The 19,926-nt window shown below is 38.3% G+C and overlaps 1 protein-coding gene across 6 annotated transcripts in view; it reads left to right on the top strand.

The window, feature by feature from the left end:
* Positions 1-753: 753 nt before the first annotated feature.
* Positions 754-19,926, top strand: part of TDRD5 (tudor domain containing 5) — a 90,446-nt gene continuing 71,273 nt past the window's right edge. For 2 of the 6 annotated variants that reach the window (XM_010375673.2, XM_010375676.2), the window contains exons 1-4: positions 973-1,266; positions 1,744-1,989; positions 2,594-3,001; positions 4,746-4,936. In XM_010375673.2, the coding sequence (XP_010373975.2) occupies positions 1,758-1,989; positions 2,594-3,001; positions 4,746-4,936 (831 nt within the window). In that variant the 5' untranslated portion in view covers positions 973-1,266; positions 1,744-1,757. The other 4 variants (XM_030936262.1, XM_030936260.1, XM_010375674.2 and 1 more) reach the window with 4 other exon arrangements.

A 19,926-nucleotide genomic window follows, 5' to 3' on the forward strand; every position in this document is an offset into this window, starting at 1 on the left:
GAGCCAAACCATGGCATCCCTTAGGTTAAAAGAAAACGGAGTAGCTTTCCCAGAGCCTGTTGGCACTGGGGGGTGGGGGGGTGGAGAGAAGGGTTGTCACGATGGAAGACGAGGACACTAGGCTCATGTAGCACAGAAACACGAAGCCACACGTGCTGGCACAGCCTCTGGGGTGTTCCTTGCTCCCCTTACATTTTATAGGGGGAAAAAAAGAAGGAAGATAAGGTCGTTGTGTGTGCTCAAGCCTCTTTGTTGGTTCAAATTATTTGGTTATTTTGGTTTGTCTTGTTTCTTTAATTAGACTGTACATTTTAAGGTACAAGCCTTTCTATTATACAATGCCTCCCTATTCTGTATCTCTTAAACTACCGTTTTCTGGTTTTCAAGGACTTTGTAAATCTGGCTCATTCTACCAAACCAACAAATACATCCAGATAAATCTCCAGTGGCACCTAGAATGTTGTCCACTCATTTAAAAAGGTCTCCTAGCCCCACCCATTCCTTCATCAGGGATCCAGAGTTGCATTGAGCTCTGCAGGGATTCTCCACCAAGAATCAGAATTGTCTGTGATTTTCCTCAAATGAATCCAGAGCTATTGAATGAGAATCTCTGCTTATCAGACGCGTGCATCCTTTTCTCCTCTTAAATAGTCCCGCAGGTGATTCTGAGGCCCACACGGTCCGCTTCCCTCCCTGCGCCCTGCCGGGCCCCCGGGCTGGAGGTGGTTGGATTGGTTCAAGTACTACAGCCCCACCTCGCGTCTTCTCACCGCTTCGGAGGAGGTAGGCGCCTGGGATCCTGGAAGGCGGCCCGCCTTTGCAGCCCGGCCCAGCGGCTCCTGAGACTGGGGCGGACCTCACACCTGACCCCCGAGCGGCTAATCCTGCCCAACGGTCCCACCCGCCACGTGCCCTCGGGGCTGGAACGCTGCGCCCCGGGAGCTGCCTCCTGGTCAAGAGGCGCCGGTGCGCAGGCGCGCGGGGCCGCCGTCGCAGCTACCTTCCTGCGCCGCTTCCGAGAGGGCGCCCTAGTCTCTACCCGGCGCGCAACGGCAGTATTGGCGTCAGGGCGCGGTGGGGGCAAGACGGGTGACGGGCAGCTGGGCGGTGCCGGGCCGAGAAAGGCGCCTCACCTGGCGCCTCCTGCCTTCCTTTTCACCTCAGGTTGCAGAGAGCCGCCAGGGCAGGTGGAAGGGCCACGCCCCGCTCCCGCGAGGGGCACCGAGAGATGCTGGGGGAGGGGCAGGGACCCCAACCCTAGACCAGGTAGGCGACGTGCGAAGATTGGTGATACCTTCAGGTAAGAGGGAGCAGGGAGCGCCCCCTCGGCTTGGGGTGCCGGAGGTGTGCGGCGGGAGCCTTTCCGTGGGGCCCTCGCCCTGCACGGCGGAGGCGGCATTGCGTTGGCCTCAGTTCCTAGTCCTGGTTCGCGAGGAGCTCCTGAAGGCTTCGCATAGGAAGTTTGCGTTGGAGTCGAACACCCCACAGGAACCCTAGTTAACGCCTCACCATGGCCAGGGGCGGAGTTCTTGACACCTGTAGCTTAATCAACGCAGGTGGAGATTCAGGGCTTGAATCGCCCGGCCACGCGCAAGCCGCAGGGCACCCTCTCGGTACTGCTTCTGCCTTATTACCCTTAAAACAGGCGTCTCAGTTATTGGTATCCCACTGTTGGTTGTTTAAAAAAAATCTTTTTTCATGGGTTTGCCCTCTTTTCCTCATGAGCTGCTTTTCTGTCTTCAGTCCTGTAGGACACAATGTCTGAACAAGAGCGTATACAGGAATGTCTGCGGAAGGAAATAAGATCACTTCTCATTTCCACCAAAGATGGTTTGAGCCCACAGGAGTTGGAGAAGGAGTACCTTTTGATGGTTGGCAACCATCTACCACTCCGAATCCTTGGGTATCGGTCCACTATGGAGCTGGTATTGGACATGCCTGATGTTGTTAGTGTCTGCCACGGTGCAGGTGGTACTGTAATACTGAAAGGTAGGTTTCAGATTTTTGAAGGTCTGTAAACTTTGTAATAAAAACAATTGCTTAGTAAATAATTATTCTAGTTCTGCAGTTATTATGCATCCCAGCCAGTGGGTTTTAATTTGGCGGGGGATGGAGACTCATAGGTGCTTTTGAGGTTGTGGGCAAAGTTAGAACCTCTGCAAAATTAACCGTTCCCCAGACAATCGTGCACTCACAAAAACTACACTTTTACATATGATTTCAGGTTATTGGACCTTAAGTCGGGAGAAATAAAAAAAGGACTTCTTAATTATAAAAATAGGTTTTAAATTCCGTGAAGCACAAGAAAAAACTATTGTAGGGAAGTTTGCACTTCATCCCAAGGGTTTCAGATCTGTCAGGAGTCAATTAGTTGTAGTAATAATACATTAAGTTATCTTTTCTTCAGCTGGTAGAATAGCTAGCAAGCTGTTGCCCAAAATGCAAGAAATCGAGGAATCAAGAGTTACTGTTTATCATGCTGCCTGGATAAACAGCTCCTTGGAGAGTTAAAAACTATAAACACAGATACTAAGGATAAAAATGGGAGTAAGTTTTCTACCTAAATATGATTTCTTTTTTTCACATCTCTTAGCCATTCCAGATGAATCTACCAAAGGAATAGCAAGTTTAGTTGCAAAACAGAGGAGCAGCCATAAGGTTCGAAACTCTATGCATAAGGGAAGACCTAGTATTTATTCTGGACCAAGATCTCATCGGCGAGTACCTTACCGAGGAAGGGTTGCCCCTATTCTTCCAGCTGTTGTGAAGAGTGAGTTGAAGGACCTGTTGGCGTTATCTCCTGTTCTCCTTTCTGATTTTGAAAAGGCATTTGCCAAAAGATTTGGACGATCATTCCAGTACATGCAATATGGATTTCTCTCTATGTTTGAAGTGCTGAATGCGGCTTCAGATGTCATTTCTGTAGAGCAGACCAGAGCAGGTTCTTTGTTGATGCTAAAGAAGAATGTAACAGAGGAAAAGCAGAGAGGATGTCCAGCAGGTATGCATGTGAGCAAATGTTGGAGCAGTCTTGGCACATAGAGGGGTGCGTAATGGCTAAGGTCCATGAGTTTGTTAGAGTTGAAGCCTGGCTCTACTACTTGCTAGCTCAGTGGTCCCGGGCAAACTGTTCAATCTACTTAAGCCTTAGTTTCCTCGTCTTTAAAATAGAAATAACAATATTTGCCTCTCAGGGTTGTGTTGAGTACCTTACATGAGGTGAGTTCTGTAAAGTCTCTGGCATTTAGTAAGCTGATAATAAGTGGTAGCTGTTATTATTTTAAAAACCACAAGATCAGCTCTCGAACACTGTAAGTGAACTTTACATGAATGTGTTCATGTAAATAAGCTACATGGAAAATGAAAAGTTAAAATATTTAAATGATTAGCCTTAACCCTTCTAATCTTTGCCATCACTGGGGCTTATCCTAGGGGACACTTTGGTAATTTTTGTGGTGTAATAATAACCACCTTATCTGCATAGCATTTTACCTTGCATTCTCATTACCATACTAGGTAGGGTAAGTAACCGTGTCTTATAGATAAGGAAATCAAAGCTCAGGAAAATTAAATGACTTTTCCAAAGCCACATGGCTGGAAAAGTGGTGCAGCTAGAGTTAGATACCCAGCTGTTATTGCTGCCCATGCAGTGAGTTTCTGCCCAACTGCTGTGTACATTAAAGGCTCAAGAGACCAATGTGACCATCTGCATAGTATCTCCCTTGACAATATATGGTTTATACACTGAGCATAGACGGAGCCTACTTGGGAGCATTCTATGCCTATTTCAGTGATTTTCTTTTTCTCTAAAATCTGTATTTAGATTAATGTAGGTGAACCATGAGGATGTGTCGCACGTTTATAAACCAATATTTACACTGTGCTGGGTGATGTAGTTTGAGGATATGAGGATATACTTGGATAGGGAAGGCTCTGGAGGCCAGTAAGTGTTTCAAGTCTAGCCCTCAACTTTATCAGTATTCTTGAAGTCCTAAAACTTGGGAAGACTAACTCATACTATTAAACTTGCAAGAGGTTGAGTTGTAGAAAGCACTTTACCAATTTATTGAATAGTGGGGGGGTGAATATTCCTTTCCAGTGATTTTGTTCATGTTCTCCATCCATGGTTCCTACTTCTATCATCAGGATATCTTGAAGTCAACTGGTGGGTTTTTTTTTGTTTTGTTTTGTTTGTTTGTGAACTTGGCCTTAGGGTAAAGAAAGAGCTAGGCTGTGGTGAAGTCTGGTGATGTATCTTTCATGTCATACAACAGAATACACCTCTCCAGTGGTATTCCCCCTTCCTATAAATCTTGAAGAATTTATACTTTATTCTGTAGCTTTTCATCCTCCCAGAACTGTGGTACTACTAGTGGTTATCCAGTTTGAAAAGCATAGTGCTAAGCAGGCTCCTTGGAGACTTTTTTATCTCCTAAATAGGATACAGCTTTTTACATATTGAATCCCACCTCTCTGTAATTATATTCAGGTGACCTTAAGTGGACTTTTAGATAGCCCCAACCTTTTTGGTAACAGTTATGATCTCTGTCTTCCTCTATGGATGACTAATAACTTATACTATATGTAAGTTTTGGCTTGATATAAAATTGTAAGCTTTCTTTTATTAATTTTTACTTCTAAGTTGAAGGCAGTTAGCTCACAGTAGCCTCTGTATGTAGCCACCAGAAAATGAAATAGAAGTTGCTAGTGACAATTTTTCTCTCTTCTTCTATTACTCACAAAAGGTAAAATTTTTACCCAGCCATTTAGAATGAAACAAGGGTCATACTCCACAGGCTTTCCGGTAGCAAAGGCATGCTTTTCACAACCCACTTCAAACATGGAACCACAGAAGCAAATAATGAGCATGGAAAAGACTTCCAAGTTAACTGTAGTGGAGACTTCAAGGCTGAATCACGCTGAAAAATTAAACCAGGTGAGAGATAAGAATTTGGAGATATAAATATATGATGTTTTTAAATTCAGTGGTGTTAACACTTTGATCTGATGGAAAAGTTGACCTTTTAAAAACTGAAGTCATTCAGTTATTTCAAATTTGACTAAGCATTTCCTATGGTTCTGTAGATTAGTAAGCAGTGAGAAGTGGAGTGAAAGAAGAGTACAATTGTATCAACTCCACGGTTTCCACTATTTTCTGCAAATGACTCCCAACTCCCAAACCTGTATCTCTTGTTCCAGTTCCTCACCAAAGTTACAGAAGTGTATTTGCAATTTATCTCATGAATATCTTCTGAATGGCTGCTCCTGAGCATAATAATCCTGGTATTTTTCTGTGACTGTAAATGCTGAAGGACTTTGAATAAAATCTATTAGAATATAACCGATAAATGCCTGGCTAAATCATCATGTTAACAACTTAAGTTAGAGCTCAGAACTAGTACATGGAAATTAAGTTCAAAACATGAAAATGCCTGATTTCTACTAAAATTAGCTTTAGTAACATAATTTACATGTAGTAAAATTTACTCATTTTAACTGTACAGTTTGAGTTTTGATTAATATATAATTATGTAATCACCATCAAAATAAAAAACAGAACGTTTCCATCACCCCCAAAAAAGCTCCTTCATGCCACTTTTGTAGTTTTTTCCCCAACTGCAGCCACAGACAACCACTGCTTTCTATGATTTTGACTTTCCAGGAATTTCGTATAAATGGAATCAAACAGTATCTAAGCTTTTGTGTTTGGCTTTTTAAACTTAGTAGAATACTTCTGAGGTTCATCCAAGATGTATATATCAGTAATTTGTTCCTTTTTCTTGTTTGGTATTAGTACATTATACAGATACACCTAAATTTGTTATCCCTTCCCCATTAGATGACATTTGGGTTATTTCCTCTTTGGTCCTTTACTTATAAAGCCGCTATCAATATTTGCATACATCTTGTATGGACATAGTTCATTTCTCTTGTGTAAATACCTAGGAGTTGGATTACTGCATCATATATAGTAAGTGTATGTTAATAAGAAATTGCCACCGTTTTCCAAAGTGGCTGTATGACTTTCCTTTCCCATGAGATATGTATAAGAGTTGTAGTTGTTACACATCTTTGTTAACATTTGGGATTGTCAGTTTTAAAAATACTAGCCATTTGAGTGGGTGTGTAGTGCTATCTCATGGTTTTAAGTTGGATCATAATAATATAATGATAATGTTGAACATCTTTTCACATGTGTGCTTGCCATTTGTATTTCCTTTTTGAAGTGTCTATTCAAATATTTTGCCAATTTTATAAAACTGTGTTGTCATTGTATTGAATTGGAAAAATTTACACATTCTAGATGTAAGTCCTTATCAGAGACATGTTTTGCAAATATTTTCTCCTGGCCTATGTTTGCTTCTTCATTTCCTTAATCCTGTGTGTTGTGGAAAAGTCTTTAATTTTGATACAGTCTAATTTATTCATATTTTTCTTTCTTTTCTTTTCTTTTTTCTTTTTTTTTTGATAGGGAGTCTAGCTTTGTCGCCCAGGCTGGAGTGCAATGGTGTGATCTTGGCTCACTGCAACTTTTGCCTCCTGGGCTCAAGTGATTCTCTTGCCTCAGCCTCCTGAGTAGCTGAGATTACAGGTGTCTGCCACCATGCCTGGCTAATTTTTGTATTTTTATTAGAGACAGGGTTTCACCATGTTGGTCAGGCTGGTCTCGAACTCCTGACCTCAGGATCCACCTGCCTCAGCCTCCGAAAGTGCTGGGATTACAGGCATGAGCCACCATGCCTGGCCCATATTTTTCTTTTATTCTTTTTTTGAGACGGAGTCTCGCTCTGTCGCCCGGGCTGGAGTGCAGTGGCCGGATCTCAGCAGCTCACTGCAAGCTCCGCCTCCCGGGTTTACGCCATTCTCCTGCCTCAGCCTCCCGAGTAGCTGGGACTACAGGCGCCCACCACCTCGCCCAGCTAGTTTTTTGTATTTTTTAGTAGAGACAGGGTTTCACCGTGTTAGCCAGGATGGTCTCGATCTCCTGACCTCGTGATCCGCCCGTCTCGGCCTCCCAAAGTGCTGGGATTACAGGCTTGAGCCACCGCGCCTGGCCTGTTCTTGCCTATCTAATGGATTTTAATCTGAAGTTACAAAAATTTTCTCCTATGTTTTCTTGAAGTTTTATGTTTTCAGTTCTTTTATTTAGGTATATTATCCATTTCAAGCCAGATTTACATAAGGTACCAGGCACAGATCAAAGTTTTCTGCATATAGACAGTTAGTTATTCCTTATTATTTTGGCACCTCTATCAAATCCATTGACCTCACATGTGTAGCTCTATTTTGAGACTCTGTTCAGGTCCATTTATCTACATGTCTGTTTTTGCCAGTGCTGTACTATCTTTATTATTATAGCTTTATAATATCTTAGTCATATATAGTTTTGTGTCAATAACAGAGATATTATCTGAGAAGTGTGTTGTTAGGTGATTTTATCATTGTATGATCATCCTAGAATGCAGTTACACAAACCTAGATGGTATATAGCCTACTACACACCTACGCTATATGGTATAGCCTATTGCTCATAGGCTACAAACCATTATAGCATGTTATTGCACTGAATGCCGTAGGCAGTTGTAACACAATGGGGTATTTGTGTATCTAAACATAGAAAAGGTACGGAAAAAATACAGTATTATAATCTTGTGGGACCACCATCATACAGGTGGTCTCTTGTTGACCATAAGTCATAATGCAGCCCATGACTAGTTAAGTCTTGCAACTTTGTTATTTTTCAAAAAATGCTTTGGATATTCTTGGTTTGCATTTGTAGATACATTTAATTTGATACAAATCAACTTGTCAGTTTCTGCCAGAAATATATAAGATTGTGATCTTTGTTAGTATCACATTGGATCTATAGATAAGGTTGGGGGAAAAATGACGTCTTAACAATATCAAGTCTGCTGATTCAAAAGCATGGTATATCTTCATTTATTTAGGTCTTTACATTCTCTCAGCAATGTTTTATAGTTTTCAATGCATAAAGCTTGCATATATTTTGTTAGACTTATCCTTTATACCTTTCATATTTTTTAGCTATTATAAATGGTATTTAAAATTTCTAATCATTGCTAATAGAAAATCAATTGGATTTTTTTTTTGGTATGTTGACCTTGTATCCTGTGACCTTGAGTCATGGTACTTGATAAACTCAGTTCTGTAATTCAAATCATTCTAGCAGCTATTTTGTAGAGTTTGGATTTTCTGCATAGACCGTCATGCCATCTGAGAGTAAAGACAGTTTTACTTCCTCCTTTTCAATCTATCTTCCTTTCCTCCAACCCTTACCATACCGTGTAGGCTCTCTAGTATTATATAATATTATAGAAATGTGAGAGTAGAAAAACTTAACTTGTTCCTAACTGTATGGGGAAAATATTCAGTCTTTCATAATTATGATATTAACTGTAGCTTTTTAGATGCCTTTTATCAGGTTGAGGAAATTCCCTCCTGTTCCTAGTTTCTCAGGGTTTTTTTCATGCATGTATGTTGAATTTTGTCATACTCTTTCTCCATACATTGAAGTTATTATAGGACTTTTTAAAAAATTACTTTTCTTGGTTTTATATTCAGCCAACCTTATATTTCTGGATGAATCCCACTTGGTCATTATATAGTATCTTTTTTATATGTTGCTACCTTAATTTGCTAGTATTTTAAGGGTTTTGCATTTATGTTCATAAGATATATTCTGTAGTTTTCTTGTAATGCATTTATCTGGTTTTGGAATCATTTTAATACAGGCCTCATGTGAAATGATTTGGGAAGTTTTTTTCCACCTCTTTATTCTGAAAGAGTTTGTGTAGCATTGGTATTTGTTTTTCTTAAATATTTCGTAGAATTTATCAGTGAACCAAATTGGGCCTGGAGCTTTCTTTGCGGAAAGGTTTTAAACAACAAATTCAGTTTCTTTAACAGATATAGGGCTATTTTGGATTTTATGCTTGCTTTTTTTTTTTTTTTTTTTTTTTAAATGAGCCTTGGTACCTTGTCTTTCAAGGTGCTGTCCATTTCATCTAGGCTGTCAAATTTATTGAAATAAAGTTGTTCATAATGTTCCCCCAATAACATTTTAAGTTCTGTAGGGTCTGTGATGGTTGCTCCTTCTCTCTCTCACACATGTAAGTCTTGCTAAAGATTTATTCACTGATACACAGTCATGCTCCACATAATGACACTTGTGTTAACAAGACTGCATGTGCAACAGTAGTTCCATAAAATTATAATAGAACTGAAAAGTTCCTGCCACCTGGTGGTGATGTAGCTGTTGTAACAACATAGTGCAATGCAACACTTGTATTTGTGGTGACAGTCATATATATAGCACAATTATGTACAGTACATAATAGTTGATAATGACAATGAACAACCATGTTGTGGGTTTGTGTTTTTACTGTAGTTTATATCATTAGAGTGCACTCCTAGCTAAAAAAATTAATTGTAAAACAGCTTCAGGCATTTCCTTCAGGAGGTATTCCAGAAGGAAGGCATTGTTATCGTAGATGATGACAGCTCCATGCATATTATTGTCACTGAACACCTTACCACATGACAAGATCAATTTAGTGTAGCCTAAGTGTAAGATGTTTATAAAGTCTACAGTAGTGTACAATAATGTCCTAGGCCTACACATTCACCACCCACTCACCCAGAGCAACATAAAACCCTGCAAGTTCCATTTACGGTAAGTGCTTTATACAGATGTGCCATTTTATCCTTTATACTGTATTTTTACTGTACCTTTTCTGTGTTTAGATACACAAATACTACTGTGTTACAATTGCCTATAGTATTCGGCACAGTGACATGCTGTACAGGTTTGTAGCCTAGGAGCAATAGGCTATGCCATAAAGCCTAGGTGTGTAGTAAGGTTATACCATCTAGGTCTGTGTTACATACATTCTATGTTTGTACAACAATGCAATTGCCTAATAATGCATTTCTCAGAGTGTATCCCCATTATTAAAAGATGCATGGCTGTATTTTTCAAAGAACAGGTTTTTGGTTTTGATAATTTTTTTTATTTTTTCACTTTTTATTTCGTTGATTTCTGTTCTAATTGTTTTGTAACTTCTGTTTACTTTGGGTTAATTTCCTCTTTGCGCTTAAGGTAGAAGTTTGGTCATGGATTTTGGTCCCTTTTTAATGTAAACATTTAAGGTTATAAATTTCTTGTAAGTATTGCCATAGCTACATCTCCCAAACTTTGATATGAAATTCAAATTTGATATGAAAACTCATCTTCAGGTCAAAATTTACTAACCTCCCTTTTGGTTTTTTTCTTTGTATCATGGATTATTTAGAAGTGTGTTGTTTAATGTCCAAATATTTGGGGATTTTTTTCAGAGATGTTTCTGTTCTAATTTCATTGTGGTCCAACAACGTAGATTTTGTTCCTTATATATTTATTGAGACTCATTATATGGCTCAGAATATGTTTAGGTAAATGTTTCATAATTCACTTCAAAAGAATATTTTGCAATATTTGGGTATAATCTATAAATGTCAATTAAGTCAGTTATGTCATTGAGGATTTCTTTTTAACTGATTTTTAATGAACTACTGAGGGAGGAGTATTGAAATTTTCAAACATAATTATAGATTTGTCTATTTTACCTTTTAGTTCAGTTAGTTTATGCTTTACCTATTTTGTTTTTGGGGTTTTTTCCACAGATTGTTGGGGTACAGTTGGTATTTGGTTACATGAGTAAACTCTTTAGTGGTGATTTGTGAGATTTTGGTGCCCCCATCACCCAAGCAGTATACTCTGCACCCTATTTGTAGTCTTTTATCCCTCGCCCCTTCCTACCCTTCCCCTCATGTCCCCAAAGTCTTTGTATCATTCTTATGCCTAGGCGTCCTCATAGCTTAGCTCCCACATATCAGTGAAAACGTGTTTCCATTCCTGAGTTACTTCACTCAGAATAATAGTCTCCATTCTCATCAAGGCACAGCAAAATGCCATTAATTCATTCCTTTTTATGGCTGAATAGTATTCTATCATATATATCTCTCTCTTGAAGATATATATTCATATATATGAGAGAGAGAGAGATATCATATATATATGATATATATATATGCGCCATAGTTTATTTACTTGATTGATGGGCATTTGGGTTGGTTCCATGATTTTGCAATTACAATTTGTGCTGCTATAAATGTGCATCTGCAAGTATCTTTTTCGTATAATGATTTCTTTTCCTCTGGGTAGATACCCGGTAGTGGGATTGCTGGATCAACTGGTCGTTCTACTTTTAGTTCCTTTTGAGACGGAGTCTTTCTCTGTCGCCCAGACTGGAGTGCAGTGGTGTAATCTCGGCTCACTGCAACCTCCACCTCTCAGGTTCAAGCAGTTCTCCAGCCTCAGCCTCCTGAGTAGCTGGGACTACAGGCACATACCGTCACACCCAGGTAATTTTTTGTATTTTAGTGGATATGGGGTTTCACTATGTTGCCCAGGCTGGTTATGAACTCCTGAATTCAGGCAGTTCATCCACCTTGGCCTCCCAAAGTGCTGGGATTACAGGCATAAACCACCGTACCTGGCCTACTTTTAGTTCTTTAAGGAATCTCCACAGTGTTTTCCGTAGCGGCTATATTAGTTTACATTCCTACCAGCAGCGTAGACGTGTTCCCTGTTAACTGCATCCATGCCAACATCTGTTTTTATATTTTTTGATTTTTGATAATGGCCATTCTTGCAGGAGTAAGGTAGTATCTCGTTGTGGTTTTGATTTGCATTTCCCTGATCATTAGTGATGTTGAGCATTTCTTCATGTTTGTTGCCCATTTGTATATATTCTTTTGAGAATTATCTGTTCATGTCCTTAGCCCACTTGATAGGATTGCTTGTTTTTTTCTTACTGATGGGTTTTTGGTCATGAAATCCTTGCCTAAGCCAATGTCTAGAAGGGTTTTTCCAATGTTACCTTCTAGAGTTTTTATAGTTTCAGATCTTAGTCTAAGTCCTCAATCCGTCTTGAGTTGATTTTTGCATAAGGTGAGATATGAGGATCCAGTTTCATTCTCCTATATGTGGCTAGCCAATTATCCCAGCACCATTTGTTTAAAAGAGTGTCCTTTCCCCACTTTATGTTTTTGTTTGCTTTGTTGAAGATCAGTTGGCTGTAAGTATTTGGGTTTATTTCTGGGTTCTCTGTTCTGTTCCATTGGTCTATGTGCTTATTTTTATACCAGTACTATGCTTTTTTGTTGACTATGGCCTTATAGTATAGTTTGAGATAAGGTAGTGATATGCTTCCAGATTTGTTCTTTTTGCTTAGTCTTGCTTTGGCTATGTGGGCTCTTTTTTGGTTCCATATGAATTTTAGAATTGTTTTTTCTAATTCTGTGAAGAATGATAGTGGTATTTTGATGGGGAATCTGTTGAATTTGTAGGTTGCTTTTGGCAGTATGGTCATTTTCACAATATTGATTCTATCCATCCATGAGCATGGGATGTGTTTCCATTTGTTTGTTTCATCTGTAATTTCTTTCAGCGATGTTTTGTAGTTTCCATTGTAGAGGTCTTTTGCCTCCTTGGTTAGGTATATTCCTAAGTATTTTGTTATTTTTGCAGCTATTGTAAAAGGAGTTGAGTTCTTGATTTGATTCTCTGCTTGGTCACTTTCGGTATATAGAAGGGCTACTGATTTGTATACATTAATCTTGTATCTGGAAACTTTGCTTAATTCTTTTATCAGCTTTAGGAGCTTTCTGGAGGAGTCTTTAGGGTTTTCAAGGTAAGTGATCATATTGTCAGCAAACAATGACAATTTGACTTTCTCTTTACTGATTTGGACGTCCTTTATTTATTTTTCTTTTTTTTTTTTTTGAGATGGAGTCTGGCTCTGTCGCCCATGCTGGAGTGCAGTGGCCGGATCTCAGCTCACTGCAAGCTCCGCCTCCTGGGTTCACACCGTTCTCCTGCCTTAGCCTCCCGAGTAGCTGGGACTACAGGCGCCCGCCACGTCGCCCGGCTAGTTTTTTGTATTTTTTTTTTAATAGAGACGAGGTTTCAACGTGTTAGCCAGGATGGTCTCGATCTCCTGACCTCGTGGTCTGCCCATTTCGGCCTCCCAAAGTGCTGGGATTACAGGCTTGAGCCACCGTGCCTGGCCTATTTATTTTTCTTATCTGATTGCTCTGGCTAGGACTTTCAGTACTATGTTGAAGAGGAGTGGTGAGAGTGGGCATCTTTGTCGTCTTCCAATTCTCAGAGGGAATGCTTTCGACTTTCCCCATCCAGTATTGGCTGTGGGTTTGTCATAGATGGCTTTTATTACGTTGAGGTTTGTCCCTTGTGTGCCGATTTTGCTGAGAGTTTTAATCATAAAGCAATGCTGGATTTTGTCGAATGCTTTTTCTGCATCTGTTGAGTTGATCATGTGATTTTTGTCTTTAATTCTGTTTATGTGGTGTATCACATTTATTGACTTGCATATGTTAAACCATCCCTGCATCCCTGGTATGAAACCCACTTGATCATGGTGGATTATCTTTTTGATATGTTACTGGATTTGGTTAGCTAGTATTTTTGTTAAGGATTTTAGCATCTATGTTAGTCAGGGATATCGATCTGTAGTTTTCTTCTTTGTTATGTCCTTCCATGGTTTTGGTATTAGGGTGATGCTGGTTTCATAGAATGAATTAGGGAGGCTTCCCTCTTTCTCTCACTTGTGGAATAGTGTCAAAAGGATTGGTACCAATTCTTCTTTGAATGTCTTTTCGAATTCTGCTGTGAATCTGTCTGCTCCTGGACCTTTTTTTGTTGGTAATTTTTAAATTACCATTTCAGTCTTGCCATGTATTATTGGCTGTTCAGGGTATCCAATTCTTCCTGACTTAAGCTAGGAGGGTTGTATTTTTCCAGGAATTTATTCATGTCTTCTAGGTTTTCTGGTTTATATGCATAAAGGTGTTCGTAGTAGCCTCGAATGATCTTTTGTATTTCAGTGGTGTCAATTGTAGTATCTCCTGTTTCGTTTCTTAATGAGGTTATTTGGATTTTCTCTCTTCTCTTCTTGGTTTATTTTTCTAATGGTCTATCAATTTTATTTATCTTCAAAGAACCAGCTTTTTGCTTCATGTATCTTTTGTATTTTGTTGTTGTTGTTAATTTCATTTAGTTCTGCTCTGATCTTGGTTATTTCCTTTCTTCTGCTGGGTTTGGGTTTGGTTTGTTCTTGTTTCTCTATTTCCTTGAGGTATGACCTTAAAATGTCAGTTTGTGCTCTTTCAGCCTTTTTGATGTAGGTATTTAGGGCTATGAAGTTTCCTCTTAGCACCACCTTTGCTGTATCCCAGAGTTTTTGATAGGTTGTGTCATTATTGTCATTGAGTTTGAAGAATTTTTAAATTTCCATCTTGATTTCGTTTTTGACCCAGTGATCCTTCAGGAGCAGGTTATTTTCCACATATTTGCATGGTTTTTAAGGTTCCTTTTGGAGTGGATTCCCAGTTTTATTCCTCTGTTGTCTGAAAGAGTGCTTGATATAATTTCAGTTTTCTTAAATGTATTGAGGCTCGTTTTATGGCCTATCATATGGTCTATCTTGGAGAAAGTTCCATACCCTGTTGAATGAAGTGTGTATTTTGCAGTTGTTGGATGAAATGTTCTGTATATATCTGTTAAGTTCATTTGTTCCTAGGTATAGTTTAAATCCATTATGTCTTTAACTTTCTGTCTTGATGAACTATCTAGTGCTGTCAGTGGAGTACTGAGGTCCTCCACTATTATTGTGTTGCTGTCTATCTCATTTCTTAGGTCTATTAGTTTTATAAATTTGGGAGCTCCAGTGTTAGGTGCATTTGTGTTTAGGATTGTGATATTTTCCTGTTGGACATGGCCCTTTACCATTATATAATGTCCCTCTTTGTCTCTTTTAACTGCTGTTGCTTTAAAGTTTGTTTTGTATGATATAAGAATACCTACCCTTGCTTGCTTTTGGTGTCCATTTGCATGAAATGTCTTTTCCATCCCTTTAAGTTATGTGAGTCCTTATGTGTTAGGTGAGTCTCCTGAAGGCAGCAGATAGTTGGTTGTGGAATTCTTATCCATTCTGCAGTTCTGTATCTTTTAAGTGGAGCATTTAGGCCATTTGCATTCAGTATTAGTTTTGAGATGTGAGGTACTATTGCATTAATCCTGCTATTTGTTGCATTCATCGTGCAGCAATGAGGTCTCTCAGCTGTGGATACCAGCACCTGTTCAGGAGGAGGTGGGGGGTAGGGGAGTTTGCTGTTGGTGTTGTACATTCTGCAGGTTTTGACAAATGTGTAATGGCATGTATCCACTACTGTAGTATCATACTGAATAGTTTTCACTCCCCTAAAAGTCCTCTGTGCTTGCACCTATTCATCTGTCTCGTCCCTTAATCCCATGGTAACCACTGGTCTTTTTACCTTCGCCATAGTTTTGCTTTTTCCAGAGAGTCATATAGTTGGACTTATAGAGCATGTAGCCTTTCAAATTGGGTTCTTTCACTTAGTAATATGCATTTAAGGTTCCTCTATGTCTTTTCATGGCTTGATAGTGCATTTCTTTTTGGCACTGAGTAATATTCCATTGTCTGATACTACAGTTTATCCACTCAAACTGAAGGACATCTTGGTTGTTTCCTCATAAAGTTGCTATAAACATGTGTGTGGGTTTTTTGTGTGGATAGCAGTTTTCAATTCATGTGGGTAAATACCAAGGAGTACAGTTGCTAAATTGTCGGATAAAGGTATGTTTGTTTTTATAAGAAACTGCTAAACTGTCTTCCAAAGTGGTGGTACCATTTTGCATTCTCACCAGTGTTGAGTGAATATTTCTGTTGTTCCCCATTGCTGGTCAGCATTTGGTGTGGCTAGTGTTTTAGATTTTGGCCATTCTAATAGCTGTATAGTGGTATTTCATTGCTGTTTTAATTTGAAATCCCCTAATGACATGATGCTGAACATCTTTTCATATGCTTACTTGCCATCGGGTATATCTTCTTTAGTGAGAGATCTGTTCAGGTATTTTGTCCATTTTTTAAAAATTTGATTGTTTATTATTGCTGAGTTTTAGAGTTTTTTTTTTTTTTTTTGAATAATAGTCTTTTATCAGATGTGTCTTGCAAATATTTCCTTCTAATCTGTGGCTTGTTTCTCAATCTTTTGACATTGTCTTATAGAGAAAAAGTTTTTAATCTTAAGACCAGGCAATCAATTACTTCTTTCATGTATTGTGCCTTTGGTGTTGTATCTAGAAACTCATCACCTTATCCAAAGTCAGCCAGTGTTACCTATGTTGTCTTCAAGGAGTTTTATAGTTTTGAATTTTACATTTAGGTCTATGATCCATTTTAAGTTAATGTTTGTGAAGGGTGTAAGGTCTAGATATGTGTGTGGGGGGGTCATTTTTGTTTTCGTGGGTTTTTTTTGCAAGTGGATGTTCAATTCTAGTACCATTTGTGAAAAGACTATGTTTGATTCATTCGGTTGCGTTTGCTCCTTTATCAAAGATCAGTTCACTATATTTATGTGAGTCTATGTCTAGGTTCTCTAGTCTGTTCCACTGGTCGGTCTGTTCTTTCACCATTACCATACTGTCTTGGTTACTGTAGCTTTTTTAGTAAGTCTTGAAGTTAGGTAGTGTCAATCCTCTGGCTTTATTCTTCAGTATTTTGTTGGCTATTCTGGATCTTTTGCCTCCTATATAAATTTCAGTGTCAATTTGTTGATATTCACAAAATAACTTGCTGAGATTTTGTTTGGGATTGAATTGAATCTATAAATCAAGTTGGGAAGAACTAATATCTGGACAATATTGAGTTTTTCTATCCATGAACATGGAATAGTTCTCCGTTTATTTCTTCTTTGATATCTTTCATCGGAGTTTTGCAGTATTCCTTATACAGATCTTGTACATATTTTGTTAGATTTATACTTAAGTATTATATTTGGGGGAGTGCTAATGTAAATAGTATTTTTTTGAATTTCAGATTTCACTTATTACTGGAATATGGCAAAATGATTGACTTTTGTACATTAACCTTGCATCCTGCAACCTTGCTATAATTGCTAGTTAGTTCCAGGAGTTTTTAAAAAATTCTGTCATATTTTCTACATAGATTATGTGATCTGTGAATAAGGGACAGTTTTATTTCTTCCTTCCCAGTCTGTTTGTTTCATTTCCTTTTCTTGACTTATTGCATTTGCTAGGACTCCAGCAAGATGTTGCAAAGCAGTGGGAGGGAACACTCTTTGCCTTGTACCTGGTTAAGTATTTTTTAGAATTTCACTTTATCTTTTTTGTTTATTATCTATATTTTTCTATTTTATAGTTTTAGTGGATGCCTTAGGGTTTTCAACCTGTATTTTTAACTTACCACAATTGACCTTCATATAATATTATAACATTTCATATAAAATATAAGAACCATGGAACAGTAAATTTACATTTCCCCTCTTCCATCCTTTGTGCTCTTATTGTGATACATTTTAGTTCTCATGTTGTATACCTCTTAATACATTGTTATTTTTGCTTAGAAAATGTTTAAGGTAAATAGGAATATTTATTTTAATACTAAAATATTAAAAACATAAAAGTCAAATTTTAAGAAATTAAACATGAAAAAAACTTGTTTACTTACACTTATTTCTGATGCTCTCCAATTCTTTCTGTTTAAATTTCTCTCCAGTATAGTTTTCTTTCTGCTTGGAAAATTTTAACATATCCTCTAAGATAAACCTGCTGGTGGTGTATATTCTTAGCTTTTATCCATCTGAAAAAGTCTATTTTTCATTTTCATTTTGAAATATTATTTTTCCAGGTATAGAATTCTATCTAGTTTGATAGTTTTTGCCCCCTTTTAGTGCTTCAGAGACGTTATTCCATTTTTTTGTCTTCGTAGTTTTTTTCCCTCTAATGCTTTCAGGATTTTCTCTTTGTTTGGTTTTCCACAGTTTGATTGTAGCATCCCTTGGTGTACTTTTCTTTATTTTTCTGCCTAGGATTCATTGAGCTTATTGTATCATTGAGCTTCTTGTATGTAGGTTTATAATTTTCATGAAATCTGGATATTTTGTCTTCAAATATTTTTTTCTCCTTTCCTCTTTTGGAGTACAATAACATCTATTTTAGACTGCTTGTTATTTTCTTGCAGGTCACTGATGCTCTTTTTCTTTCATTGCAGTTCTCTTTTTTTCCCCACTGTGTGCTTCATTTTATATATTTTCAATTGCTGTCTTCAAACTGGTTAATCTTTTCTCCAGAATGTAACCTAATTCCATCCAGATTATTTTTCATTCAGATGTTGCATTTTTCATCTCCAGGTATTCCACGTGGGTCTTTTTAATATCTCATTTCTTCTATTCATTATGTTAATACCTTATGGACATAAGCATATGTGTAAGGTTTATAATAACTGTTTTAGAGGGCTTGTCTAGTTTTATTATCTGTGCCATTTCCAGTTTTTTTTTTCCTATTGATTTTTTTTCTCTGACATGATCATATTCTACCACTTCACATGGTTGGTAACTTTTGACTGGATGCTAGACCATTGTGAATATTTCATTGTTGGGCTTTACATATAAATTACTTTGACTCAATTTGATCATTTTTAGTTTTTCTTTTAAGCTGTATTAGAGTGGGTGCTATAGACTGAATTATATTCTCCCCATATTTATACATTTAAGCCCTAGCCTCCAATATGATGATATTAGGAGATGGGGTCTTTAGGAAGTAATTAAGGTTAGATTAGGTTATGAAGGTGGGGTCCTTATAATGGGATAAACAGCTTATAAGAAGAGACACTTAAGAAGAGAGTTTGCTGTCTCCACGGGAGCACCCTGAGAAAAGGCCATATAAGTACACAGCAAGAAGGTGGCCATCTGCAAGTCAGAAAGAGAGTGCTCACCAGGAACCAAATTGGGTAGTACAGGTCAAATATCCCTTATCTGAAATGCTTGGTTGAGTATCCCTTATCTGAATATTTGCATATACATAATGAGATATCTTGGAGATGGGATCCCAGTCTAAATATGAAATTCATGTATGTTTCATATATACCTTATATACATAAGCTGAAGGCAATTTTATACAATGTTTTAGATAATTTTGTGCATGAAACAAAGTCTTGACTGTGTTTTGACTGTGACTCATCACATAAGGTTGGGTATGGGATCTTCTACTTGTGGCATCATATTGGCATTGAAAAATTGGGATTTGGGAGCATTTCAAATTTCAGATTTTTGGATTTGGGATGTTCAATCTATGCCTTAATCTTGGACTTCCCAGCCTCCAGAACTATAAGAACAATTCTGTCATTTAAGCCACCCAGTCTATGGTATTTTGTTATGGCAGCCTGAGCAGACCAAGATGCGCGGGTCCAGAACAGCCTTCAATCTAGGGCTAATTTAGCCCCACCACTGAAGCATTACCTTTCTAAGGATTGACTCAATGCATTACGAAGTACTCCTACTCTGTCTAGTGGGAACACTGTTCCTAGCCTTATGTGAGCTCGGAGTATTGTTCAGCCTGTTGCTTCTTGTTTGTTTCTCCAGCCTCAAAGAACTTCTCTCCACTTGCACAGATCGGTACTCATCCAGAAACTTAAGGGAGTTCGTCTGCAGATCTCTAGAGCTATTTCTGTGCCACTCCTCCTTTTCCATACTCAATCCTGCAAATTTTAGCATCCTCGTTATCTCAAAATCTGTCTCCTCAATTCATCTAGACTGCCAGGCTCTGTTTCTGTTGCTTCTTCCTACACTATCCTGAAAGCTCTCCAGGCTGTAAGGTGGACAGGGTGTAGGAGGGTGGGTTCAAGGCTCACCTCTCAGTTCTGCATTGTTATTCAACAGCTCTAGATCATTGTTTCGTACATTTTTCCAATTTTCTAGTTATTTATGACAGGAGAGTGGAAGCTATAACTTTTATTTTAAATG

This window comes from Rhinopithecus roxellana, chromosome 8 (genome assembly GCF_007565055.1).
Source record: "Rhinopithecus roxellana isolate Shanxi Qingling chromosome 8, ASM756505v1, whole genome shotgun sequence".
NCBI lineage: Eukaryota > Metazoa > Chordata > Mammalia > Primates > Cercopithecidae > Rhinopithecus > Rhinopithecus roxellana.